Source organism: Zingiber officinale, chromosome 7A (genome assembly GCF_018446385.1).
Source record: "Zingiber officinale cultivar Zhangliang chromosome 7A, Zo_v1.1, whole genome shotgun sequence".
In the NCBI taxonomy this organism is placed as follows: Eukaryota; Viridiplantae; Streptophyta; class Magnoliopsida; order Zingiberales; family Zingiberaceae; genus Zingiber; species Zingiber officinale.
This window is the reverse complement of record NC_055998.1, coordinates 105605939-105633861: the sequence shown is the minus strand read 5'-3', so window position 1 is coordinate 105633861 and position 27923 is coordinate 105605939. Positions and strand designations below refer to the sequence as shown.

Sequence of the window (27923 nt, the reverse complement as noted above, 5' to 3'; positions counted from 1 at the left end):
GAGAAGATCTTTAGTGAATTGACCAATGGATATAATCCAAGGGATCGTGAATCTTGGAGTAAGAGTTAGCTTGGTTCCGAACTAAGTAAAAATTTAAGTGTGTTAATTCTTTTGTTTTTTCTTATTTCGCTGAATATAAAGATGCTAAAAAGCTTTGGCAAAAAGTTGTTAAATTTAATAAGAAATCAATTTTAAGAGGAGAAAGTTAAGGAGAAAGAGGAGGAACAGTCGTAGTAAGAAGAGTTTGAAGAGGTCGTGGAGAAAGACTTCAAAGAAAAAAAATCTAAAATTCTACAAGAATAAGAGGGCATACAAAGTCCACTCAATGACGAAGTAAATGATGAGTCAAGTGGAGAGTCATCTACCTTTTCAAGGTGAGGACGAGCAAAATTTAATTTATGGGAGAATTTGGAAACTCAAGCCTCAAGCACCTCCACCAATAAGAATAATCAGAGCATATCAATTGCTTTGGATGCAATGAGAAAAGGACATTGTAAAAATTCATACCCACTAAACGAAAAGGTTACTCTTAAACTGGGTGAATTAATAATCTCAACTAACATAAGTTGTAGGAAAGATAGAACCAAGAATAAAAATCATATAATGTGCTCCCAAGAGAGGAGTCACTAGTGTACAAAGTGTTTAAATAAAAATAGAATGTGCAAAACGGAGAGTCCGGTATATAAAGTTCTTGTGACCATAGGATCTTGAGAAAGGATTAATTGTGTGCAGTCTAATCTTATTTTACAAAAGACTGTTTTTGAATCTCGAATCTATGATCTTTATCTCACATGACAGTAATTTATTATTTCATGAATCCCCTTCAAATAAACATGGAAAGTATGGATGAGGACAACTGAAGGCTCAAATCAAGGAGAGCTTGAAAGGTAAATGAGAAGGTATATTTTTCTTACTTAAATTTAAATTCTGGCATGTGTAGGGATAATAATTTTATCCATATGGATATGACCAGGGTTAATTTGCATGAAAACTCTATGTCTAAGGTTCAGAGCAATCCAAGAAAGGGAGAGCCTAGGTCTAAGAAAAGTAAAGGGGGACAAAATAATTCTAGGATTCAAAAAATTAGAATCAAAGAGCTAAGGCTTTGAGATCAAAGCTTATGGACTTAAAGAAGACTCATTTATTAGTTCACCCTAATGGACACATATACATGCTGTCATACCACTATTTTGAGGACATTAAGTCCATCATAATGAAATGTTATTTTCACCTTAATGCACCTACAACAGTTTAAATCCAAGGTGAGACTTCTATTTTAAATATTTTAAATTTATTGATTTAAATGGTGCATGCTCTTATTCTCGTGTGAAGCCATTAGTATGCTCTTTGTAAGTAACACAACCACGCTGTAAATCAAAATTTGGACCCTGTAGGTCTTCGAAGTGAATTTACATTTTCACTGTGACGGAATTATAGAAGTCTAATTACAAACATTAGGCCACCAAGAAATAAGTCATTTGATGTATGTTGGATGTCCTGGGCTATGATGTAATGGTAAAGCATTTTCACGGTTAGTAAGTATTCCCGTATCAATTCCTAACTATGGTACACTGCAGAATGTTGGTTGCGAAGTGGCAAGGTAAACCACACTTAATCAAGTATCAACATATTCATTCTCAACTATGGCGCACTACGAAATTAATTTCTAGTAAGAAAACAACCTTGGAATGTTGACTGCAAAATGACAAATCATTTGCACTTCTAGATTTATCATAATGACCGGTGAAGAATTTTGTGAGACTACACTGGTGACCGACCTCTCAAATTAATCGGTTTAAAAAATTAAATATCTGCATTACCAAAAGGAAAATTAACATGCACCAATGAACAACAACCCATTTTTAGGGAGTAATAATAGAAGAATGGGTAATTTGTTCATTTCACTTTTGGTTAATTCTTCCGTTGAAGTGTGTGGAATGAATTTTTTGCCTTTCATCTTCCTCGCATTGCATATTTCCCATTTAGCAGTGTATGTCCAACCAAACCACACGTAGCTCGAGTCGACAAATAATCTATTAACATTCTTGTAACGTAATAAAGAACAAACTGTATTTATCGTGTAACCTCACTAATGTTTAACACACTATAGGAGAGTCAGGCTGCAATGTCATGCTCTAAAACATTCAGATCTATTGTTACAATACATTGACCAAGAAACAGCTCAGAAATACAAACTGTTAGACTCAAACATTAGCATCTTGTATTTATATCTCCAAGGACCATCATCAAATAAAAGAACTCATGATTCAAACTCAAGATGGGAGGTCGATGGATCAGAAATTATAATATTAACGGATAAGGCAATGCCTGGCCCTTTTCGACATGGCAAGAGTGGAAACTTTCACAGTGAAGCTACAAACAACATAAAAGAAAGAGTTAAGGGTGTTGTATTCTAGTAAAGATAGTGAAATTCACTCTTCGTTGATGTGCCATGGAAACAATTATACTTTTTTTTGCCATTGATTACTGCCCAATCTTCACGTCAGAAAGTTGCAACAATAATATTATCGAAATGGAAAATAAATACCTCTCATTTGTCTTCCTCCTCTGAATCAGACTTTGCAAAAACAGGCTCCGGCTGAGTTTCTGCATATGCAGGAGCAATAAATTGAGGATCTTTTGCGGCAGCATCAGCATATTTAAGTATAGCTTCTCTTGGATCCTCATCCATCCAGGTTTCTTTAATTAAGCCACCTTGCTGCAGTGATAATTATCACGTTTAACCATGAAACCACTTCAAGACGGAAAACAATAGAGACGTAGATACAAAATGGAATATGGTTTCACAGATTAACAAAATAACATATACCTACCTTCATAAGATACTGAGTCAACAAACTGCCTTTAGTTGTTCCGACTCTTCCACCAAAGCCTGGACCATTGACAGGACATTCTGGCTTGTGGGACTTGAATGGATCTTTCAGTGCCTTTTCTCTTTGTCGTTTGCGGCTCGGAGCATCTCTAAATAGCGGCAATGCATGTGGATTATGAATAACCGGCTGCAGCTCATAGTCATCAACAGATTTTTTCCTTGAAGCTCGTCCAACACATACAAGTGCACCTCTCTGACTAATGGAAGGATCGTAGAGTATATGAGTCTCACCCACTTTCTTGTCTCCCACTGTCGCAAATACCTATAGAAAAAGACAGAAGAGAATAATCTTGGAATAACAGCAGCATCCTTTTTAAGACTATTTGCGTCAGACAATTTACATCTAAAAATAACCAAAATGTACCTGATTGATCTTTGGATGCCAAGTACAACAGACAACACTGTATGTCGGTGATATTCCTACTCTTGAAACAAGTTCAAGTTTTATACGGTCATAAAAGCAAAGTAAACCTCCAGTTGTGCCCTCCTTTTCGACTGATGTCCCAGTCAAAATCAACTGCTCATCCGGACTGAATGCAGCATTTGTCTGAGCATAATTATTTGGAAGATCTGCAAATACTGCAAGTGGTGTTTTTATTTTCCTCAGATCCCAGACCTATGGAAACATTGACAATAGTAAAATAACTTCCAAATAGAAGAACATACGAAATAAATTAAATTGGTAAGAGCACCACCTTCAATGTACTGTCTGTACTCCTTGATAGAAGGACCTGGCCATCTGCAGAAAACTTGAGCCCAGTAATATCATCTGCATGAGCATTCTCAACATAAATATCAGGTCTGCTTCCCCATCCCGGCTTTATGTTCCATATCTGTAAAAAGAAAAGACAATTACTTTGAAGTATCAGTATTTTACTAAGACACAATTGAACCATCAAAACTAACAAACATCAAATGTAATACAAAATTGAACTACTCTCCCACCTGTATGGAGCCATCTCCAATGCCACCAACAATGCGTTTGCCATCATGGTCCCAAGCACAAGCAGTTACCGGGATTCTCAGTGGTCTAACAAGTTTAGGTTTTATCACCTGCAAGTTGAAAATTTTATTAGGATAATGATAATGTCTCTTTGAAAACCAAACACTAGAATGATCAATCCCATCCATATTTAATAAGGACAACATTTGAATTTATCAACAAATTAAGAAATTATGGAATACAATAGAAATCCAAATTCCTAGCAGCACCTAGTGAAAAGATGTATGCATCCAGATCAAAATTGCAATATTGTTCCACTATAAAGTTTCAGCGGTCTCTTTAAATGTTTAAAAGACAGTAACTGATATTCTTCGGTAGGATACACAAGGAAAACTCAAAGACTAAGATTCTATTTAATCCACAATAAATTCATGAAAAGGTATAGATAATGGTGTGTATAAATAATAAATTAGTCCAATGATCTAGACCATTTTCAGATCAAGAGTATGCCAAGAACAATTTATTACATTATTCTCTTTTACTTTTTGAGTAATAAATGTTCTATTTTGTCCAAATGATTATCAGACTTGGGTTTTCTATTCGGATTGTAAGAACCTATATATGAGACCTATAGCTATTGAGCTGGTCATTTATATTTTTTTTTTAAAAAAAAAATTCCTGGGATTCTCTATTCCTCTGCTCTATTGATGCAAGATCAACACTCAATAAATGTGCCTACATCAAGTGATAACAGTCAGATTCTGCGAGATTGCCATATGAGGCGAGATTGCTATATGTGTCAAGCAAATATCATGTGCTAATCGTATGATGTCTTGGTCAGTATTGGTGGAGTAAGGTGGAGTCAAGAGCAAGGTTCAAAATTTCAAATTGTGCTGCAATTTCAATCTTTGGCTAAAAATATATTGTTTTTGGTAACATGGCAGCATCCCGACATAAGATGCTAGTGGCAGACTGAAGATGGAAAAAGGTAACAGATAAAAAAATGAAAATTATATATCAAACTTTGGACTTTGAGTGTCATTGGAATGCTCCAGTTTTAACATTATGTCGTAGTTAAAAAGTAAATAAAATAACAAATATTATTTCAATTCATGCGTATATTGTATCATGCCAAGGGGTGTTAAGTGTCACATGACATGATATTTATCAACATGATTGACATAGAGATACAAGAGAAATTAATTGTTGAGTGGCAAGACGACTCTAATCCGTCAACCTCCAATTGTTGTTGCCCATCATAGCGGGAAGGGGTGGAGAGGAAGAAACTATGAAATGATTAGAAGAGTAGAGAAGGCATTTATGAGAAAGATAGAGAAATAAGTGAGGAAACAAGGAAGCAATGAGACAATGAAAGGCATCATCTCATTGGCTTAACTTAGGAATTAGTTGAGTTCGAATTCAAGTGAGGAGGTAAGGATGCAAAACTCATAGAAACACTAATATTGCAACTCCCATCTACAACTCTACAGGGTCAAAGGTGGAGGGCTGGTGAGAGTTAATGTGTAATAAATAGCAATTATAATATACGTATACAGTAGTTTAAGAGGTTATATGTTTCGAATATCTGGATAAATATAATTGCATAAGTTATATAAAATGTGTATCAATTTATAAAATACTTGTAATTATACTGAAATTAATATGTTTTCATTATATTAAAGTTACAGTTTAATGCTATCATATCACCTGAATAAGTTAAGTAGACGTTTTTTTATTTTTAAAAATAAAAAATTCCTTAAAACATCTTAAATACATATATTATATCCCGTGAACACATAAAATATCTTGAACACTATAACCCAAAAGGGAAGCTTGAACCCTAGAGGAAAATCTTATTAGCTTAAACTCATTAAAACCCAACCCCTAAATTCAAAATCTTAAACCCTAAATACATATAATATACCCCGTGAACATCTAAAATTTTTAATCTGAAATACTATAATCCAAGAGGAAAGTCTGAACCCTAGAGAGAAAATTATATTGACTCAAACTTATTATAACCCAACTCCTAAATCCTAAAATTTTGAACCCTAAATACATATAATATATCCCAAAATAAAACAAAAAAATTTAAAACAAATTATTGAAGGAGTCCAGGCGCCTAGATTCATTCCAGGCGTTTGGACCAATTCACACACGGGCGCCTGGATTAATTCCAAGCGCCCCAAGTCCAGTCCGAACGAATCCACAGGGTAAGGTCCACATAGCATATCATATATATATATATAAATTACAAAGCTTATATTAGTTACATAGACATTTTCAAGTGTAAGAACTTGTGCACAAGTTATTTTATATAATTATAATTTAGTTATTACAAATTATCATTATTGTGATAATATGATGATAAAATTAATAAGAATTTGTTTGTTATTTCATGCTGAAATAACTTAAATGATGATAATAAAAACACTCATATATTTAACCATATAATTATTAAAAAATAATAAAATTCATTGCAATGATGATAATTTAAATATACTGATAATAACTCAAATATTAGACATAAGTTAACTATAATGATAATACCTTAAATATATTATTAATAAAAATGATTTAATATAAAAGCTTAAAAAATAGAATATTCATTCTTAAAATATAACCTATTAAATTTTGTAAATTGTTTTTAAAAAATATGTCATTTTTAATCAAATATATTGTTAACTTTTTATTTATGATAGTTAAGCTATTTAATTTTTAGATTAACAATATGATTTTAAATCATATGATAGATTTACCTTAGGTTCCATTAAAAGGGAAGGATTTACTCTCTCTGGTCATTGTTAGAGAGTTTTTTTTATAAATATTATTAAAATTACATACCGGTTTTTTATCTTTTGTGAAAAGATTTAGGTAGAAAAATGAAACCACAATAGCAAGATCAGCTTGAAAATTGATTCAACTAGCAATGCAAGTTACATACTTATTTTTCATCATATTTAAATTGTTTAACTTTCAAGTTTTTTGACAACTATTTTGAGTTGAACCAAAGCAAACAAATTACATTTTGAGGGTGGGCAAATTAAAGTTGATGGGCTTCGGATGAAACTCATTGTGAAAGAGAGGTGCCTACGCTCACATGGGCCAAACCAAGATCAATTAGGATTTGTTTCAATTTGATTAGGCTCACATGTGAACCCATTACACACATGATCTTTGTTATGATAACCATGGTGCTAAATTGATTATGAGTTATTAACAAACTCGATATGAATGGAAAATCAAATCAAGCTTATGATTATTGGAAGATACAAAAGAGTCAAGTTAAGATTAATATAAAGCCTTCCTACTAAATTTCAAGTACATCATATGGTTTTCCATCACATTAAAGCTCAAGAACCTATGTGTATCCAAGTCCAAATCAAAGTGGTTAAGCAAGATATATTGATGGGCATGTGAGAAAACTAATTTCAATCTCAGATATCTGCGAATCATTCTTTAATTTAGATCTTAGATATCTCGGAATCATTCTTTAATTTAGATCTTAGAAAACCATGATTGCCAATACTGATATTAGTTTCAGTATTAGATGTTCTAAAAATATAGGTATTGATAGTATCTAATTTTAAGATCAAAATTGATAAATATTTTAAAAATGAGAATATATTTAAAAAATTAATAGCAAAAGAGCACCACTTTTTATTGGTATCGTCGACACCCCTTTTTTGCAAAAAAAAAAAAAAAAAAAAAAAAAGTCAGTGCCCCATCCTATATTTTATTCTGAAAATACCCTTATTTTCAAGTTATTGCAGTACCTACAGGGCATAGCTATTATAACATTAAAAAGGATTACTACACAAAGAGCATTATTATATCAAATATTCTAAATCAACTTGGTTAAAATTGCTCAAACCCAATCAAAATAACTCTAACTTAATCAAAATCTTTATAGTTTCTACAGTTGTCGCAGCTATCACTTGTAGCTACTACAATTATAACAGCTAGCATTCATAGTTGCTACAATTGTAGGAGCTATTTGTAGTTGGGTAGTAAACTTTGTCACCCTCATTCCAAATGGAGAGTATATCTAATGTGGTATAGCAATACCAAGACCAAAATAATTAAACTTGTTATAAAGTAGTTGGGTAGTAAACCTTTAAAGAATGCTTAAGGCAATTGTTCAAGATAATTTTGTAGTATTAAAGTTTCTCAACATTCTCACTTCCTCTCCATTGTTGTTTCAAGATTGTAGGTACACAACAAGACTAGTTAATAACGGCTAAGTTTTAGGGTATGTACTAACCTGTTTTTGACTTGAGAATTCAGCAACATCCCAAATACGCAAGGATCCATCTTCGGAAGAAGTTAAAATTGTCTCCTTTGATTTAGGATTCCATTCTCCACCAGTTAACCCTGATATATGCCCCTTGGTATTCTTTAAATCACGAATGTACATATCTCCTTTTATGAATTCACCCAAGGTAAGCCCATCTCGATCATATATCTAGTGTGAAGTAAACATTTATGTCACATAACATCTATTTGAAGTATCTCAACTAAAAATGTTGCTCCCTTTTGGGATTAATGGCATAATTCAATTTACCTTGGCTTGTGCAGAACCTGTTACACACAAAAACCGATCTGAGGTAGGACTCCAACTTAAACTTCTGACTTGGTGTCCTTCAAATGGCTCCAGCTGTCTAAAAGACTGCAACTTGGAATTCATTCCTTGAAAGTCATACATGCGAACAGTGTAATCATAACTGCCAGAAAGGACCCTTGATCCTGAATGATCAACAGCAAGAGCTGAGATAACCTAAGGAACAGATAAACAATTAGAAAGAGCAGAGATGACCTAAAGAACAAATAAACAATTAACAAAGCATTAAAAAGATATTAAGTCTACATAGATAATCTTGTAACCTGTTCCAAATATAGCAATCCCCAAATAGGAGTATGTATGACCAAAATAGGAATGCATTATTCAATATTGAGTGAAAAAAATATGTAACCTTGTTGTGACTCGTGAGGACAATTAAAATTTTATCTCTATTTTCTATCCAAATCAAGTGAGGATGTCCTAAAGATGCTTAAAATATTAGACAATGTTTATTGCGCAAAAGCATAACAAGACTTTCTCGCACTTTGTAGCATTCTAAGAATGAACTCACAAAACCATGTGTGTTCCAACTATTTTAGAATCAGCTCCATCATCTTATCACTTCACTAAGTTCTATGCAAGACTATGTATTCAGTAAACTTCAAATCAATTAATTATTGTTTATTGCGTTAACTAAAATGTTTTTTTGTCTCTTCTCTACTCCTGACACCTCCCATTCAAATTAATTAAACTTTTCTAACTATAGAATATAATTTATTTTCTCTTATTTTATCATTTATTGGGCTACTCCTAAATGTTCTCAGATATTAGTATTGTGTTTTCTTTTATCCTTTCTAGTAACACAATATTTAGCATTCTCATATGAGAAACTTTGTATGTGTTGCTTCATAACTATCCAACACTTCAATCTATTAAGTGTAGCAAGTCATATCATATTATTATAAAATTTTCCTTCTAACCTAAGGGGCATGCAACCATCACAAGACTCCAGAAGTTCCATTGCATTTTAACCAATCAATCTTTATTGCTTGTGAAATAATAGATCTAAATAATCTAAAATTAAGCCTCCCTGGCAACAATAATAGTTTTTAAAATTCGAGATGCAATCAATTATACAATCTTGCTCTTCAAAAGTTTCCTTGCCGTCATTTCTCAATTTCAAAGCTAACCAAGAGGAACGTATGAAACCACATTGATACATAATTAAACTTATAAGACATAAAAAAAAATGCAAAAGTATGACCATACCTTGGTATGCCCTTTGAGCATAATCTCGTTACTGAGGGGAATCCGAGGTAGATCGTTTACATCTCTATCGAATTCTGATGAATCTGAGTCAGAATCTGAACCCATTTCCTCAGAAGGCAGCGGGGGCCGTGGGGGCCCAACCATCAACCCGTCGTGCCCCTCCTGGGACTCCACCTGCCCCTCCTGGGACTCCACAGGCGCCGGTGGAGGTGGAGGACCTATCACGGTACCTTCATCCTCTTCCGGGTTAGGGTTAGAGGAGGTGGAGGAGGAGATGCGTAGGGTAGCAGAGTGAGCGGAGGAAGAATTGGCCTGGGGCTTGGACGGCTTCCCGAAGGAAAGGGGGAACTGTGCACGGAACGCCTCCTCCATGTCCCTCACTTCCTTCGCCGGTGTCGCGTTACTTCAACGGATATTTAGGCTTCGCCGGGAGGGTGGTCGCGTTAACAGGGATAGAGATTTAGGGTTGTAAAGGAAATTTGTGTTGTTTAAAATTTTTATATTTTTAATGTTGTTTAGTTGATTAATAAATTTAGACTCCGTTTGGTTGGGTGTAATCTTACGTAATCAAATTGGTAATGTAATATAATCTTGATTATATTATTATATTTGATAATGTAATGTATATAATCTTTGATTAATCATTACTATATTGGTAATGTAATGTAATGTATGTAATCTTTGATTACAAGGATGATTACATTTTTTTGTTTGGCGTCTATTATTTTTTATAAAGAATGTAATTCGTATTATTATAAAATGACAAAAATATCCTGCGACCTCTATCGACGGTCGTCCCAAGATCCGACAGAGGTGCGGCGGTCGGCGGTGGCAGCGGCGGCGGGTGGCAACAGGGGGTGACGGTGACGGCAGTGGTCGCCGAAGGCGTCGGCCGACAGTGGTCATCGGCTGCGACGGCCGCCAGTGGTCGCCGGGGCGACGGCCAACGGGCGGGGCCGGCGGGGGGCGACTGCGTTGGGCGAAGACGACAATGGACTAGGGGTATATTCGACATTTAAATTTTAATTAAACGGTGACCTCGTAATATAATCGGATTACATAATATGTACTTTGTAATCTAGATTACAAAACTTCATTACCTTTTGTAATCCAGATTACATTACATTATAAGTTAAAATTAAATCAAACAAAATAATCAGTCTTGTAATGTAATCCTGATTACATTACAAGGCAGATTACACCCTACCAAACTTAGCCTTAATATTATAAATTTATTTATTTATTTTAAAATTTTATATATTTATTTATAATTTTGTTAAGAAATGAATATAATTGATTAATTTTATTGATAAATATTATTTATGAATATTATTTAAAAATATATATAATTTTTATTTATGAATATTAATAATTTTTTATGTATTTAATTTTTTTAATTTTATTTAATAAATTATTTAATTTTATTTAATTAACGGCAATTTACCAAAGGGCGCACTTGAAAATCTGAATTTACCAAAAGGCGTACACTACTTTGGTATTTACCAAAGAGCGCACTTTTTTAAAAACATTTCCTATTTTACCCTCTTGATAATTTGACTTTTTCTATTGTTTTTATTTTTTTCATTATATTTCTCTCACTTCTCTCTCTCTCTTCTGTCGGCAGAATATAGGAATAACATTAGTCAATCTTTAATCACATTTTAATACATTTGAAGAAGTCAAAATAAATAATGGACATCATATTTGGACTCCTTGCAATTTTAGAAATCCACAAGAACTGAAATGGGTGCAATCGGAACTTTCTAGGTCGATCAGTGAGTTTCGGTCAAAATCCACTGATGGACCTAGAGAGCTCCGATTGCACTCATTTCAGTTTCTATGGATTTCTAAAATTACAAGGAGTTCAAATATGGTGTACATTATTTATTTTGGCTTTTTATAAATGTTAACAAGCGAAATCAAAGAATCGGCATAAAAGCCCCATATCATACCCAACGTGGCCCTGATATCATTCCATATCAGGCCCACGTTGGGCTTGATTTGAGTCCATATCAGGCCCAATGTGGGTTTTTTTGCCGATTCTTTGATTTTACTTGTTGACATCTATAAAAAGCCAAAATAAATAATAGACACCATATTTGAACTCCTTGCAATTTTAGAAATTCATAGAAACTGAAATGAGTGCAATCGGAGCTCTCTAGGTCCATCAGTGGGTTTTGACCGAAACCCACTTATCGATCTAGAAAGCTCTGATTGCACCCATTTCAGTTTCTATGAATTTCTAAAATTACAAGAAGTGAAAATATGGTGTCCATTATTATTTTTGGCACTCCTAGTGGTGGACCAGAGGTTTTGAAAAACCCTAAATCTCTCTTTCTTTTTTTTTTCCTTTTTTTTTTGTTTAGGCCTGATATGAAGAGATATCATGTCCACGTTGGGCCTGATATCTCTTCATATCAGGCCCAATGTGGGCCTGATATCTTCCCATATCAGGCCCAATGTGGGCCTGATATGGGAGATATCAGGCCTAGTAACAACAAAAAATAAAAAAAAGAAATAAAGAGAGATTTAGGGTTTTCAAAACCTCTGGTCCACCACTAGGAGTGTCAAAAATAATAATGGACACCATATTTTAACTCCTTGTAATTTTAGAAATTCATAGAAACTGAAATGGGTACAATCAGAGCTTTCTAGGTCGATCAGTGGATTTCGATCAAAACCCACTAATGGACCTAAAGAGCTCCGATTGCACCCATTTCAGTTTATATGGATATCTAAAATTGCAAAGAGTTCAAATATGGTGTCCATTATTTATTTTGACTTTTTATAGATGTTAATAAGCAAAATCAAAGAATCGACATAAAAGCCCACGTTGGGCCTGATATGGAATCATATCAGGTCCAACGTGGGCCTGATATCATTCCATATCAGGCCCACGTTGGGCCTGATTTGAGTCTATACAGGCGAGATTTGAGTTTTTCAATATCTTTGGTCTACCACTAATAATGGACACCATATTTGAACTCCTTGCAATTTTAGAAATCCATAGAAACTGAAATGGGTGCAATCGGAGCTCTCTAGGTCTATCAGTGGGTTTTGACCGAAACCCACTAATCGACCTAGAAAATTCCGATTGCACCCATTTCAGTTTCTATGAATTTCTAAAATTACAAGGAGTTAAAATATGGTGTCCATTATTATTTTTGGCACACCTAGTGGTGGACCAGAGGTTTTGAAAATCCTAAATCTCTCTTTATTTCTTTTTATTTTTTTATTTTTTTATTTTTTGTTGTTACTAGGCCTGATATCTCTCATATCCACATTGGGCCTGATATGGGGAGATATCAGGCCCAACGTGGGCATGATATCTCTTCATATCAGGCCTAAAAAAAAAAGAAAAAAAAAGAGAGAGATTTAGGATTTTTCAAAACCTCTGGTCTATCACTAGGAGTGTCAAAAATAATAATGGACATCATATTTTCACTCCTTGTAATTTTAGAAATACATAGAAACTGAAATGGGTGCAATCGGAGCTCTCTAGGTCCATAAGTGGGTTTCGACCAAAACCCACTGATGGACCTAGAGAGCTCCGATTGCACCCATTTCAGTTTCTATGGATTTCTAAAATTGCAAGGAGTTCAAATATGATGTCCATTATTTATTTTGGTTTTTATACATATGTTAACAAGCAAAAATCAAAGAATCGGTAAAAAAACCCACATTGGGCCTGATATAGACTCAAATCAGGCCCAACGTGGGCCTGATATGGAATGATATCAGGCCCACGTTAGGCCTGATATGGAATGATATCAGGCCCACGTTGGACCTGATATGATTCCATATCAGGCCTAACGTGGGCTTTTATGTCGATTCTTTGATTTTACTTGTTAACATCTATAAAAAGCCAAAATAAATAATGGACACCATATTTGAACTCCTTGCAATTTTAGAAATCCATAGAAACTGAAATGGGTGCAATCGGAGCTCTCTAGGTCCATCAGTGGGTTTTGACTGAAACCCACTGATCGACCTACAAAGCTCCGATTACACTCATTTCAGTTTCTATGAATTTCTAAAATTACAAGGAGTTAAAATATGATGTCCATTATTATTTTTGGCACTCCTAGTGGTGGACCAGAGGTTTTGAAAACCCTAAATCTCTCTTTATTTTTTTATATTTTTTATTTTTTGTTATTACTAGGCCTGATATCTCCCCATATCAGGCCCAATGTGGGCCTGATATAGGGAGATATCAGGCCCAACGTGGGCATGATATCTCTTCATATCAGGCCTAAAAAAAAGGAAAAAAAAGAAAGAGAGATTTAGGGTTTTTCAAAACCTCTGGTCCACCACTAGGAGTGCCAAAAATAATAATGGACACCATATTTTCACTCCTTGTAATTTTAGAAATTCATATAAACTGAAATGGGTGTAATCGGAGCTTTCTAGATCGATCAGTGGGTTTCGGTCAAAACCCACTGATGGACCTAAAGAGCTCCGATTGCACCCAATTCAGTTTCTATGGATTTCTAAAATTGCAAGGAGTTCAAATATGGTGTACATTATTTATTTTGGCTTTTTATAGATGTTAACAAGTAAAATCAAAGAATCGACAAAAAAGCTCACATTGGGCCTGATATGGACTCAAATCAGGCCCAACATGGGCCTGATATAGAATAATATCAGGCCCACGTTGGGCCTGATATGGAATGATATCAGGCCTACGTTGGGCCTGATATGATTCTATATCAAGCCCAACGTGGGCTTTTATGCCGATTCTTTGATTTTACTTGTTAACATCTATAAAAAGCCAAAATAAATAATGTACACCATATTTGAACTCCTTGTAATTTTAGAAATCCATAGAAACTGAAATGTGTGCAATTGGAGCTCTCTAGGTCCATCAGTGGGTTTTGACCGAAACCCACTGATTGACCTAGAAAGCTCCGATTGCACCCATTTCAGTTTCTGTGGATTTCTAAAGTGCAAGGAGTCCAAATATGGTGTCCATTATTTATTTTGACTTCTTCAAATGTATTAAAATGTGATTAAAGTTTGACTAATGTTATTCCTATATTCTGCCGACAGAGGAGAGAGAGAAGTGAGAGAAATATAATGAAGAAAAGAAAAACAATAGAAAAAATCAAATTATCAGGAGGGTAAAATAGGAAATGTTTTTAAAAAAGTACGCTCTTTGGTAAATATCAAAGTAATGTATGCCTTTTGGTAAATTCAGATTTTCAAGTGCGCCCTTTGGTAAATTGCCGTTTAATTAATGAATCATGTTACATGCGAATATAAACAAAATATTTACTAAATTAAACATATATGTGTTGGTGCAACCTTAGGTCAAGGTTGACCTGGTTGACCAGACTCGAGTTGACTTGACTCGAGTTATGTTTTGATGTTTGACGAGTTATGACGATGTTTGACGTGAACAGAAAAGTTATATCTTGATGTTTGACAAGGATACAAGCTTGGAAGATTGTGGGTGCAACTCGTGGTCAAGGTTGACCTGGTTGACCCGAGGTGAGTTGACCTGACTCGGAAAAGTCCAAGCAGGGAGCTTGGCACGGGAGAAAGTCCAAGTATGGAGACTTGGCACGGAGAAGTCCAAGTATGGAAGCTTGGCACATGGGAAGACGGAGAGAGCTCGGTAGCTCGTTCTCCGGACTGTGGTCAGAAAGGGCTCGGTAGCTCGTTCTCTGGACCGGATGTGGAAAGTCCTGGTGAGTGAAGCCAGGTGAAAATCCTAGCGAGTGAAGCTAGGTGAAAGTGGAAGTCCTGGTGAGTGAAGCCAGGCATTCGGGAAAGTCTTGGTGAGTGGAGCCCGTTCTCTGGACCGGATGTGGAAATCCTGGTGAGTGAAGCCAGGTAAAAACCCTAGTAAGTGAAGCTAGGTGAAAGTCCTGGTGAGTGAAACCGGGCAAGGGAAAATCCATATGGATCAAGGGTGATCGGACATTTGGTGTTGGGAAGTCCAAGTAGATCAAGGGAGTGATCGGATACTTGGCACGAAGAGGAAAGCCCAAGTGGGTCAAAGGGATTGACCGAACACTTGGTGGAGAATTCTAGCAGGTCAAGGGAGTGACCAGATGCTAGGAATGATGAACCAACAGGTCAAAGTTGACCGGATGTTGGTGTAGAAGCCTGAGGTTTAGGGTTGGGGAGTTTGGATCGGTCTGGGGACCGATCCAGTGATACACTGGATAGCCTGATCGGTCACGGACCGATCGGTAACCATCCGAGTAGCCTCATCAGAGTTATCGATCGATGCGGGAGACCGATCGGACAACGATTAGGGCGCGAAAGTTCGGGAGAAGAGCTGATCGGTCTACGGACCGATCAGGAGGTTCCTGATCGGTGCCACCACGATGGATTCTGATCGGTCCATGGACCGATCGGGGAAACGATGATCGGTTATGGATCGATCGGAGTGGACCGATCCACATGGAGCCTGATCGGTCCACAGACCGATCCAGGCACTAGCCGTTGCGACGCAATGGCTAGATTTCTTCTGTGTTTCTTCGTTTTCTTCGCAGGTTATAAAAGGAGGGCTGCTGCTACGAGCCTTAAAAAAATTCTTCTTCTTCTTCTTCTTCCATTGGATTGAAGCTTCTGCTTCTGTGTTTGATTCACGGGCTTTGTTGAGCTCGCTTCCGAAGCTTCGCGTGAGCTTCCAGTCGTCGATCAGCTGCTGCGTTTGGGTTGTGAAGTTGCTGCTTCATCGCCTCCGATCGACAGAGAAGGCAAGCGAGTGTTGCATTCATATTGTTGTTTGTATTTGCTTCTTGCTTTCCTTGTACTCCTTTCTTGTTGTTACAAGTATTGTGGCGAGGTTTCTCCACCCACAAGGAGCATTTATTAGCCGGTTCTCCGGGGACTCATCCACCGACGGATTGATAGGCTTCGTCCACCTTACGGACACGCCGAGGAGTAGGAGTTTATCTCCGAACCTCGTTACATCGGTTTGTTTGAGGTTTGTCTTCTTTCCCTTTCGTTTCTGTGTTTATTTTCCGCTGCGCTAACACGTTTTGTAGAAACGCGACGATTTGGGGTCGGCTATTCACACCCCCTCTCTAGCCTCCGTACGAAGGATCCTAACAAGTGGTATCAGAGCGAGGCGCGCTCTTCGTCGGATTAACACCCGTGGGAGCACAAGCTAGAGAATGGATCGACTCGGAGAAGACATTACGTTTCCACCCTTCTACGAGTGCTGCGACTTCGCGTATTGGAAGGTAAGAATGAGGTATTTTCTTATGTCTAACCTTAAAAATTGGAGTTGTGTTCAATTAGGTTTCAAGCCTCCGATGGACAAGAAAGGAGAAACCCTAGAGAAGAAGGAGTGGACCAAGGAGCAAATCCACCAATCAACCATCAATGATGAGGTAACGAAAATCATTGAATTCTCTTTACCTAATGATGTTTTGTGTAGGATAGGTGGATATAACGATGCCAAGGAGTTGTGGAATAACTTGGTAAAGTTCCATGAGGAGAACTCCACTTCAAGTCATGAAGAGGAGTCAAGTGAGCCAAGGAGTTCACATCATGGAGGAATGGATTTAGAAGTTGAGGGCCACTCAACATCTAAAGAAGAAGAGGAGAGTTCTTCTTCAAGTTCGGAGCAAGAAGAAGAAGCTTCTACCTCCGGAAGGGATGAAGGAGAGAGCGTTCATCCATCCTCAAACCTAGGTAACTCAAGCATTTTAATTTCTAGCAAATTACACATAATGTGCTTTGAGTGTAGGGAATTTGGGCACTACAAGAGTAAGTGTCCAAAGAGGGTTAGGAAGTCTCCACCGGCGCCAAAGGTCAAGAAAGCCGGAGTCCCGATATGCAAAGGCAAAGAGCACGTGGTGTGCTTTCAATGCAAGCGAAGGGGACATTATCGGAGTCAATGTCCGAGGGGGAGGCAATCTCACAAGGACAAGAGACCGAGCACGTCGATAGGGGGAGCTAAGGCAAACCCTAAGGTAACATTTAAGGCACATTCTTGCAATAATAATAAGACTCATGCTAGTAGTTTTATTGCAATTGTCAAGAATGATAAGCATGATAATCTTAGGAATCAATATATGTGCTTAGGTGCCAAACATGTGAGCCTAGATAAGGATAACACTAGGAAAGCCAACCCTAGAATTAACTCATCTAAGGCTAAGGAAAACCTAGGTAGGAATCCCAAATCAACTAGACACATGCCTAGGAATGCCTCAAAGAACAATGACAAATTAAAACTTGAGGTATTAGAGAAGGAGAATCAAGTCTTGAGGTCAAGACTTGATACTTTGGAAGAGGCTCTTAAGAACTTGGAGAAGTCATCTCTAGGGTTTAAGGGTCAAAAACCAATGTCCAAGGACAAGAAAGGTTTGGGTCACAAACCTAAGTCCCAAGTGGTCAAGCCCACTTATCATAATGTTCCATTCGATTATGGAACAAAATCTAGGGCTAGGAAGACCATCACCAAGGTCACAAGGGGAGTCACCCCTAGAGTTGATCTTGATGAGTCCCAAATGACCAAGGCTTTAAAGCCTAAGAGGGTCATTAGGAGGGTTGCTAGGGAAGTTATCCCTAGTGAATATTTAGTGAACCCAATGAGCTCAAATAGGTATTGGGTTCCTAGGAGCATCTTCTCTACCCCATAGATGGGTTAGATAGTGTCAACTCCGATTAGAAGGGTAGTTAACCCAACTTTGAGGAAATTGACGCTCAAGGAGCATTTTCAAGGTTTTTGGGAACCTTTGAAAATGAAATGGAATATTTACTCCTTGGAATAGTAAAATGTGCCATCATGGAAAATGATGATGTTAATTTCAATTGGCACAATTTGGGAAAATCTAGAGAACTCTTGAGGAAAAATGAAACATGCCAAGATTTGAGAATAAATTTGATCTTTAAGTGGCATGAATGAATCTAGAGTTCAAGAAGTGTCAAAATTAGGATTTTGGCATATTAGGGCAATCAAAGGTTAAAGCTTAAGTATTAGCTAAGGCTAAGGATACTTAGATAGGTAATTTAGGTATGTCTTATTCATGCTAAATCTTGCCATGATTGTTTGCCCTCACATGTCATGACATCATATTTAAGTTTATCTTTTGAAATGTCATGATAATGCTTAGGTTAGTTTTATGTCATGTTTATTTAAGTTCCAAACTTTATGCCATGACATCATGACATTGGCACATGCTTCTATTTATGATATTATTTCATGCCATGTCATCATTGTTGGGATCGATGGACACGGCTAGAGAGGGGGGTGTGAATAGCCGCCCCAAATTCTCGCGTTTCTTTCTACAAACTAGGGTTAGCGCAGCGGAAATAACTAAATAGAAACGCAAAAGAAGAAGCAAACCTCAACACGAAGATGTAACGAGGTTCGGAGATGATACTCTTACTCCTCGGCGTGTCCGTAAGGTGGACGAAGCCTATCAATCCGTCGGTGGATGAGTCCCCGGATAACCGGCTAATAAATACTCCTTGTGGGTGGAGAAACCTCACCACAAACTTTGCAACAGCAATACAGGAGTAGAAAGCAGCAAGAAGCAAAGTACAATACAAATGTATAAAACACCTTCGCTTACTTGCCTTCTCTTCGACTGGATGAAGCAACAGCTTCAAGCGACGCCTACAACAGCAGGAACCCAGCCGAAAGGAAGCTCACGCGAAGCTTCAAGCAGAATCGAGCTCAGCAAACTCAAATCACAGCAGTAGAACTTGCAGCAGCAAGAAGAAGAGCAAGAAGAAGACTCTTCACAGTAGAAGCCCTCAGCCTCTTATACCTGCATCCACCTGCGAAGAAGAGAAGACAGAAGAACTAGCCGTTGCGTCGCAACGGCTAGATTCCTGATCGGTCCACAGACCGATCAGGCTTCGGTTCCTCGTCTGATTGGCGTCTCCTGATCGGTCTGTGGACCGATCAGGGAACCTCCTGATCGGTCCATAGACCGATCAGGCTTCGGTTCCTCAGCCACTGATCTATGCCTGATCGGTCTGCCGACCGATCAGGGTATGGGTGGATCGGTCAACAGACCGATCCACGGCTTTCTTCTCGCGAGGTTGCGTTGCCTCCTGATCGGTCTCCAGACCGATCAGATTACAATCAGTGAGCCACTGATCTGATTCTGATCGGTCACTAGACCGATCAGGGCAACCGCAGTATCACTGGATCGGTCACCAGACCGATCCAAACTTCTCAGCCCTAAACCTAAGGCTTCCACACCAACATCCAGTCAACCTTGACCTGTTGGTACATCATCCCTAGCATCTGGTCACTCCCTTGACCTGCTAGCACTCCCCGCTAAGTGTCTGGTCAATCCTTTTGACCCACTTAGACTTTTCCCTTGCTCGGCTTCACTCACCAGGACTTGCACCTAGCTTCACTCACTAGGGTTTTCACCTGGCTTCACTCACCAGGATTTCCCGACTGCCTAACATCCCAGTTACTCCTGTTGGACTTTCCCTTGCCTAACATCCCGTTAGGACTTTCCCCTGGCCTCACTCACCAGGACTTTCCACACCGCCTAACATCCCGTTAGGACTTTCCCTCGGCTTCACTCACTAGGATTTTCCACACTTTAACATCCCTTAGGACTTTCTCCTTCGCTTCACTCACGACTTTCCAACCGCCTAACATCCCGCTTAGGACTTTCCCACGTGCTGCTACCGCTTGACTTTTCCCTGCCAAGTCTCCGTACTTGGACTTTTCCTGCTAAGTCTCCATACTTGGACTTTTCCGTGCCAACTCCTGCTTGACTTTTTCCCGTGCCAAGTCTCCGTACTTGGACTTTTCCAGTGCCAAGTCTCCATACTTGGACTTTTCGCGTGCCAAGCTCCCTGCTTGGACTTTTCCCGAATCAGGTCAACCAGGTTGCACCTACAATCTCCCAAACACCTATTCTTGTCAAACATCAAGAATACAACTCTTCTACGAGTGTCAAACATCAAAACACAACTCGAGTCAGGTCAACTCGAGTCAGGTCAACCAGGTCAACCTTGACCTAAGGTTGCACCAACAATCTCCCCCTTTTTGATGTTTGACAAAATCCAAAATCAAGTTAGGTTAACCCGATAACCTAACTTAGGTTTTCCAATGTTCTTCCTTGAACATTCTTCCAAAACCTACACTTTCCCCCTTGGGACATCTCTCCCCCTATTTGACACACATCAAAAAGAGGGAATCAAGGTCAAGAGTTTCTTCCCAATGAAAGTCCCATACCTTTCATTGAAACCCTTAATTTCCCCCTTGATACTAAACTCAACACTCAACTTAGTGACAATTCCTTATCACTAATCCTCAAAAGTCTTAAGGAGTAAAAGCTCCCCCTAAAAGTCAACTCCCCCTTGACAATTAGGTAAGACTCCCCCTACAGGCCAACTCCCCCTTGACCATTGCACCAACAATGTCTTGGAGAGTTTCAATCCTTTAGAGATCCGAAACTCAACTCCCAAAAACTGAAATTTCAGACATCCAGTCGAATTTTCAGCACATTGGCACGCTATCAGACCTCACTGGATCGGTCACTAGACCGATCCACAACACTCTGGGTCGGTCCTGTGACCGATCCAGCCCTCCCTGGATCGGTCCAGTGACCGATCCAGACTCTGATCACAGGGATTTCTGATTTTTCTTCTCCCGAAATTCAGAAACCCCTAATAAATTCCATAAAATTCCAAAATTTGTGAAATTTTGAGGATACATTCCTCATACCATATACTATCATGGAAAAATAGTTTTAGATGAAAATAACTTTCATTTTTCAATCTTGATACGAAGTTCAAAAATTTTGAAATAGTTCAAGTTTAACTCAACTTTGTATCACAATGTTCAATGATGAATGCAATCACTAAGATGGCTTCATCAAGGTTTTCCAAATCAATTTCAAAATGATTTTAAACCTTTTAATTTAGGACCATAATCTTAGGGCTAAATGTACATGACTTGTACACAAGCTTTCCCTATGATCCTCCATTTCTTGAATTAGGCTCATCTAGGTACAAGAACTATGCACCTTGATCCTAATTCATGATCCTAATATCTCACACACATCTAAAGTGTATCAAACACATTCATGGCAATTTTGATATGGGTTTAGGTATCTTAGACTAAGGTCTCATGCATTTTCTAAACACAAATTTGATCTCAATATCAAAATGTGTTTTTCATCCTTAAATCAATTCAATTGATTATTAATGCAAGAGATGATGACATGGCATAAAATGGTATCATAAATGAAAACATGTGCCAATGTCATGATGTCATGGCATAAAGTATGAAACTTAAATAAACATGACATAAAAACTAGCCTAAGCATTATCATGACATTTCAAATGACCATAAAATAAATATGATGTCATGACATGACATATGGCAAACAATATATGGTAAATAGCACATAAAGGTATAGAAAATACCTAATTCTAGCTTTAGTTGCCATTTTTGATAATTTTGATCATTTTACCATAAATTCTATATTCCTAAGTGTGATAGACCTCAAATCATATACCAAAGATGTTTAGATCACTATGTGCCAACTAGATTGATTCTAGAAAACTCCTCAAATTTGACTGACACATTCTAATCACCTTAGGAATAATTGTTAATTTCATTTTCAAGGCTTGATTACCCCTTGAAAATTCCTCAAATGCCACCTTTTGCTATGAATAGATTAACTATCTATCCAAATAAGGTTGGCACACTCTAATCCATCTAGCGTGATGGAATCACACTCCTAGGAACCCAATGCCTATTGGAGCTCATTGAGTTCACTAAATATTCACTAGGGATGACTTCCCTAGCAACCCTCCTAATGACCCTCCTAGACTTTAAAGCCTTGGTCATTTGGGACTCATCAAGATCAACTCTAGGGGTGACTCCCCTTGTGACCTTGGTGATGGTCTTCCTAGCCCTAGATTTTGTTCCATAATCGAATGGAACATTGTGATAAGTGGGCTTGACCATTTGGGACTTAGGTTTGTGACCCAAACCTTTCTTGTCCTTGGACTTTGGTTTTTGACCCTTAAACCCTAGAGATGACTTCTCCAAGTTCTTAAGAGCCTCTTCCAAAGTATCAAGTCTTGACCTCAAGACTTGATTCTCCTTCTCTAATACCTCAAGTTTTAATTTGTCATTGTTCTTTGAGGCATTCCTAGGCATGTGTCTAGTTGATTTGGGATTTCTACCTAGGTTATCCTTAACCTTAGATGAGTTGATCCTAGGGTTGGCTTTCCTAGTGTTATCCTTATCTAGGCTCGCATGTTTGGCACCTAAGCATGTGTATCGATTTCTATAATTATCATGCTTATCATTATTGTTAACAATTGCAATCAAACTACTAGCATGTGTTCTATTTGAATTGCAAAAATGAGCCTTAGAGATTACCTTAGGGTTTACCTTAGCTCCCCCTATGGACGTGCTCGGTCTCTTGTCCTTGTGAGATTGTCTCCCCCTCGGACATTGACTCCTATAGTGTCCCCTTTGATTGCATTGAAAGCACACCACGTGCTCTTTGCCTTTGCGTATCGGGACTCCGACTTTCTTGACCTTTGGCGCCGGTGGAGTCTTTCTAATCCTCTTTGGACACTTACTCTTGTAGTGCCCAAATTCCCTACACTCAAAGCACATTATGTGTAATTTGCTAGAAACTAAATGACTTGAGTTACCTAGAGGTGAGGATGGATGAACGCTCTCTCCTTCATCCCTTCCGGAGGTAGAAGCTTCTTCTTGCTCCGAACTTGAAGAAGAACTCTCCTCCTCTTCTTCTTTAGATGTTGAGTGTCCCTCAACTTCTAAATCCACATCTCCATGAAGTGAGCTACTTGGCTCACTTGACTCCTCTTCATGGCTTGAAGTGGAGTTCCCCTCATGGAACTTAGCCAAGTTGTTCCACAACTCCTTGGCATTGTTGTATCCACCTATCCTACACAAAACATCATTAGGTAAAGAAAATTCAAAAATCTTCAATACCTCATCGTTGACTAGGGATTTGTGGACTTGTTCCTTGGTCCACTCCTTCTTCTCTAGGATTTCTCCTTTCTTGTCCGTCGGAGGCTTGAAACCTAATTGGACACAACTCCAATTCTCAAGATTAGTCATAAGAAAATATTTCATTCTTACCTTCCAAAACGCGAAGTCGTCGCGATCGTAGAAGGGTGGAATGGTGATGTCGTCTCCGAGTTGATCCATCTCTAGCTTGTGCTCCCTCGGGTGTTAATCCGGCGAAGAGCGACCTCGCTCTGATACCACTTGTTAGGATCGATGATCGCGGCTAGAGAGGGGGGGTGTGAATAGCCGCCCCAAATTCTCGTTTCTTTCTACAAACTAGGGTTAGCGCAGCGGAAATAACTAAATAGAAACGCAAAAGAAGAAGCAAACCTCAACACGAAGATGTAACGAGGTTCGGAGATAATACTCCTACTCCTCGGCGTGTCCGTAAAGTGGACGAAGCCTATCAATCCGTTGGTGGATGAGTCCCCGGATAACCGGCTAATAAATACTCCTTGTGGGTGGAGAAACCTCGCCACAAACTTTGCAACAGCAATACAGGAGTAGAAAGCAGCAAGAAGCAAAGTACAATACAAATGTATGAAACACCTTCGCTTACTTGCCTTCTCTTCGACTGGATGAACAACAACTTCAAGCGACGCCTACAACAGCAGGAACCCAGCCGAAAGGAAGCTCACGCGAAGCTTCAAGCAGAATCGAGCTCAGCAAACTCAAATCACAGCAGTAGAACTTGCAGCAGCAAGAAGAAGAGCAAGAAGAAGTTTCTTCACAGTAGAAGCCCTCAGCCTCTTATACCTGCATCCACCTGCGAAGAAGAGAAGACAGAAGACTGTTCCCCGATCGGTCCATGGACCGATCGAGAACCTCCTGATCGGTCCACGACCTCAGATTTCTGATCTCTGAATCTTTCTGGACCGATCGGGAACCTCCTGATCGGTCCATAGATCGATCAGCGCTTTCTCCCTCAGATTATGCCTGATCGGTCCGCCGACCGATCAGAAGCTGTCGCACCGATCCACGGCTTTCTTCGCGAGGTTGCGTTGCCTCGATCGGTCTCCGCATCGATCAGACACAACCGCGAGCCATCGATCGATTCCGACGGTCACCACCGATCGTGGCAACCGCAGATCATCCGGATCGGTCACTGCACGATCCAAACTTCTCACCCTAAACCTAAGGCTTCCACACCAACATCCATCAACCTTGACCTGTTGGTACATCATCCCTAGCATCCGGTCACTCCTTGAACTCACTCACCAAGTGTCCGGTCAACTTTTGACCCACTTAGACTTTTCCTTGCCAGCTTCTCACTGGACTTTACCAGCCTTCACTTACTAGGATTTTCACCGCTTCACTCACCAGATTTCCCGCCTAACATCCCGTTAGGACTTTCTCACTACACCGCTTCACTCACGGGACTTTCCAACCGCCAACATCCCGCTTGGACTTTCCTCGCGACTTCACTCACCAGGACTTTCCACACTGCCTAACATCCCAGTTAGGACTTTCCCACTGCCTGGCTTCACTCACTAGGATTTTCCACACTGCCTAACATCCCAGTTAGGACTTTCTCACTGCCTGGCTTCACTCACCAGGACTTTCCAACTGCCTAACATCCCAGTTAGGACTTTCCCACGTGCCAAGCTACCTGCTTGGACTTTTCCCCGTGCCAAGTCTCCGTACTTGGACTTTTCCAGTGCTAAGTCTCCATACTTGGACTTTTCGCGTGCCAAGCTCCCTGCTTGGACTTTTCCCCGTGCCAAGTCTCCGTACTTGGACTTTTCCAGTGCCAAGTCTCCATACTTGGACTTTTCGCGTGCCAAGCTCCCTGCTTGGACTTTTCCCGAATCAGGTCAACCAGGTTGCACCTACAATCTCCCAAACACCTATTCTTGTCAAACATCAAGAATACAACTCTCTTCTCGTCAAACATCGTCAAACATCAAAACACAACTCGAGTCAGGTCAACTCGAGTCAGGTCAACCAGGTCAACCTTGACCTAAGGTTGCACCAACAATCATCTCTTGCATTAATGATCAATTTAAATTGATTTAAGGATAGAAACACAATTTGATATTGAGATCAAATTGGTGTTTAGAAAATGCATGAGAACTTAGCTTAAGATGACCTAAACCCATATCTCACATCAAAATTGACTTGGATGTGTTTGATACACTTTAGATGTGTGTGAGATATTAGGATCATGAGTTAGGATCAAGGTGCATAGTTCTTGTACCTAGATGAGCCTAATTCAAGAAATTGAGGATCATAGGGAAAGCCTATGTACAAGTCATGTACATTTAGCCCTAAGATTGTGATCCTAAATTAAAGGATTAAAAATCATTTCAAAATTGATTTGAGAAACCTTGATGAAGCCATTCTAGTGATAGCATTCATCATTGAACATTGTGATACAAAGTTTACTTAACTTTGAACTATTTCAAAGTCTTTTGAACTTTGTATCAAGATTGAAAAATGGAAGTTATTTTCATAGAAAACTATTTTTCCTTGATAGTATATGGTATGAGGAATGTATCCTCAAAATTTTACGATTTTTTGAATTTTCTGTAATTTTCTGTGAATTTCTGAATTTCTCCCGGGGAGAAAAATCAGAAATCTCTGATTTCAGAAGCTGGATCGGTCACCGGACCGATCCAGAGAAGTCCTGATCGGTCTGGTGACCGATCAGTGACGATGGGAATCGATCCAAGGGGTTCCTGATCGGTCTGGGGACCGATCAGTGCGTGCTGAATTTCTGATTTTCAGCAGGTGTCTGAAATTTCAGTTTTTGGGAGTTAAGTTTCGGGTTTCTAAAGGTTTGAAACTCTCCAAGACATTGTTGGTGCAATGGTCAAGGGGGAGTTGACCTTTAGGGGGAGTCTTACCTAATTGTCAAGGGGGAGTTGACTTTTAGGGGGAGTTTTTACTTCTTAAGACTTTTGAGGATTAGTGATAAGGAATTGTCACTAAGTTGAGTGTTGAGTTTAGTATCAAGGGGGAAATTAAGGGTTTCAATGAAAGGTATGGGACTTTCATTGGGAAGAAACTCTTGACCTTGATTCCCTCTTTTTGATGTGTGTCAAAAAGGGGGAGAGATGTCCCAAGGGGGAGAATGGGAGAATGTTTTGGAAAACCTAAGTTAGGTTATCGGGTTAACCTAACTTGTTTATGGGTTTTGTCAAACATCAAAAAGAGGGAGATTGTTGGTGCAACCTTAGGTCAAGGTTGACCTGGTTGACCAGACTCGAGTTGACTTGACTCGAGTTATGTTTTGATGTTTGACGAGTTATGACGATGTTTGACGTGAATAGAAAAGTTGTATCTTGATGTTTGACAAGGATACAAGCTTGGGAGATTGTGGGTGCAACTCGTGGTCCAGGTTGACCTGGTTGACCCGAGATGAGTTGACCTGACTCGGAAAAGTCCAAGCAGGGAGCTTGGCACGGGAGAAAGTCCAAGTATGGAGACTTGACACGGAGAAGTCCAAGTATGGAAGCTTGGCACATGGGAAGACGGAGATGGCTCGGTAGCTCGTTCTCCGGACTGTGGTCAGAGAGGGCTCGGTAGCTCGTTCTCTGGACCGGATGTGGAAAGTCCTGGTGAGTGAAGCCAGGTGAAAATCCTAGCGAGTGAAGCTAGGTGAAAGTGGAAGTCCTGGTGAGTGAATCCAGCATTTGGAAGTCCTGTGAGTGAAGCCAGGCGGTGAAGTCCCGGTGAGTGAAGCCAGGCATTGGAAATCCTGGTGAGTGAAGCCGTAAAACCCTAGTAAGTGAAGCTAGGTGAAAGTCCCGTGAGTGAAGCCGAAGGAAAATCCAGATGGATCAAGGGTGATCGGACATCTGTGTTGGGAAAGTCCAAGTAGATCAAGGGAGTGATCGATGCTTGGCACGAAGAGGAAAGCCAAGTGGGTCAAAGGATTGACCGAACACTTGGTGGAGAATTCTAGCAGGTCAAGGGTGACCGGATGCTAGGAATGATGAACCAACAGTCAAGGTTGACCGGATGTTGGTGTAGAAGCCGAGGTTTAGGGTCGGAGTTTGGATCGGCCGGGACCGATCCAGATACATCGATAGCTCGATCGGTCACCGCACCGATCGAGAACCATCCAAGAGTTCATCAGAGTTATCCGACGGCCTCGAGACCGACGATAACGCATCGAGGCGCAAAGAAGTTCGGAGAAGAGAAGCTGATCGGTCTACGGACCGATCAGAGGTTCCTCGATCGGCTCGGACCGATCGGAGGTTCTGATCGGTCCATGGACCGATCGAGATGTAATGTGAAGGCTAGGGAATGGATC

At 39.2% G+C, this 27923-nt stretch overlaps 1 protein-coding gene across 1 annotated transcript; it reads right to left on the bottom strand.

The window, feature by feature from the left end:
* Positions 1–2053: 2053 nt before the first annotated feature.
* On the bottom strand, positions 2054–10133 carry LOC122001948 (WD repeat-containing protein 70-like). The gene is made up of 9 exons (XM_042556940.1): positions 9667–10133; positions 8401–8613; positions 8101–8301; positions 3839–3946; positions 3589–3726; positions 3258–3509; positions 2835–3155; positions 2549–2719; positions 2054–2373 (listed from the first exon to the last, which is right to left on the bottom strand). Exons 1-8 carry the CDS (start codon positions 10036–10038, stop codon positions 2552–2554), a joined length of 1773 nt encoding a protein of 590 aa, XP_042412874.1. The 5' UTR covers positions 10039–10133; the 3' UTR covers positions 2054–2373; positions 2549–2551.
* Between the last annotated feature and the right edge of the window lie 17790 nt (positions 10134–27923).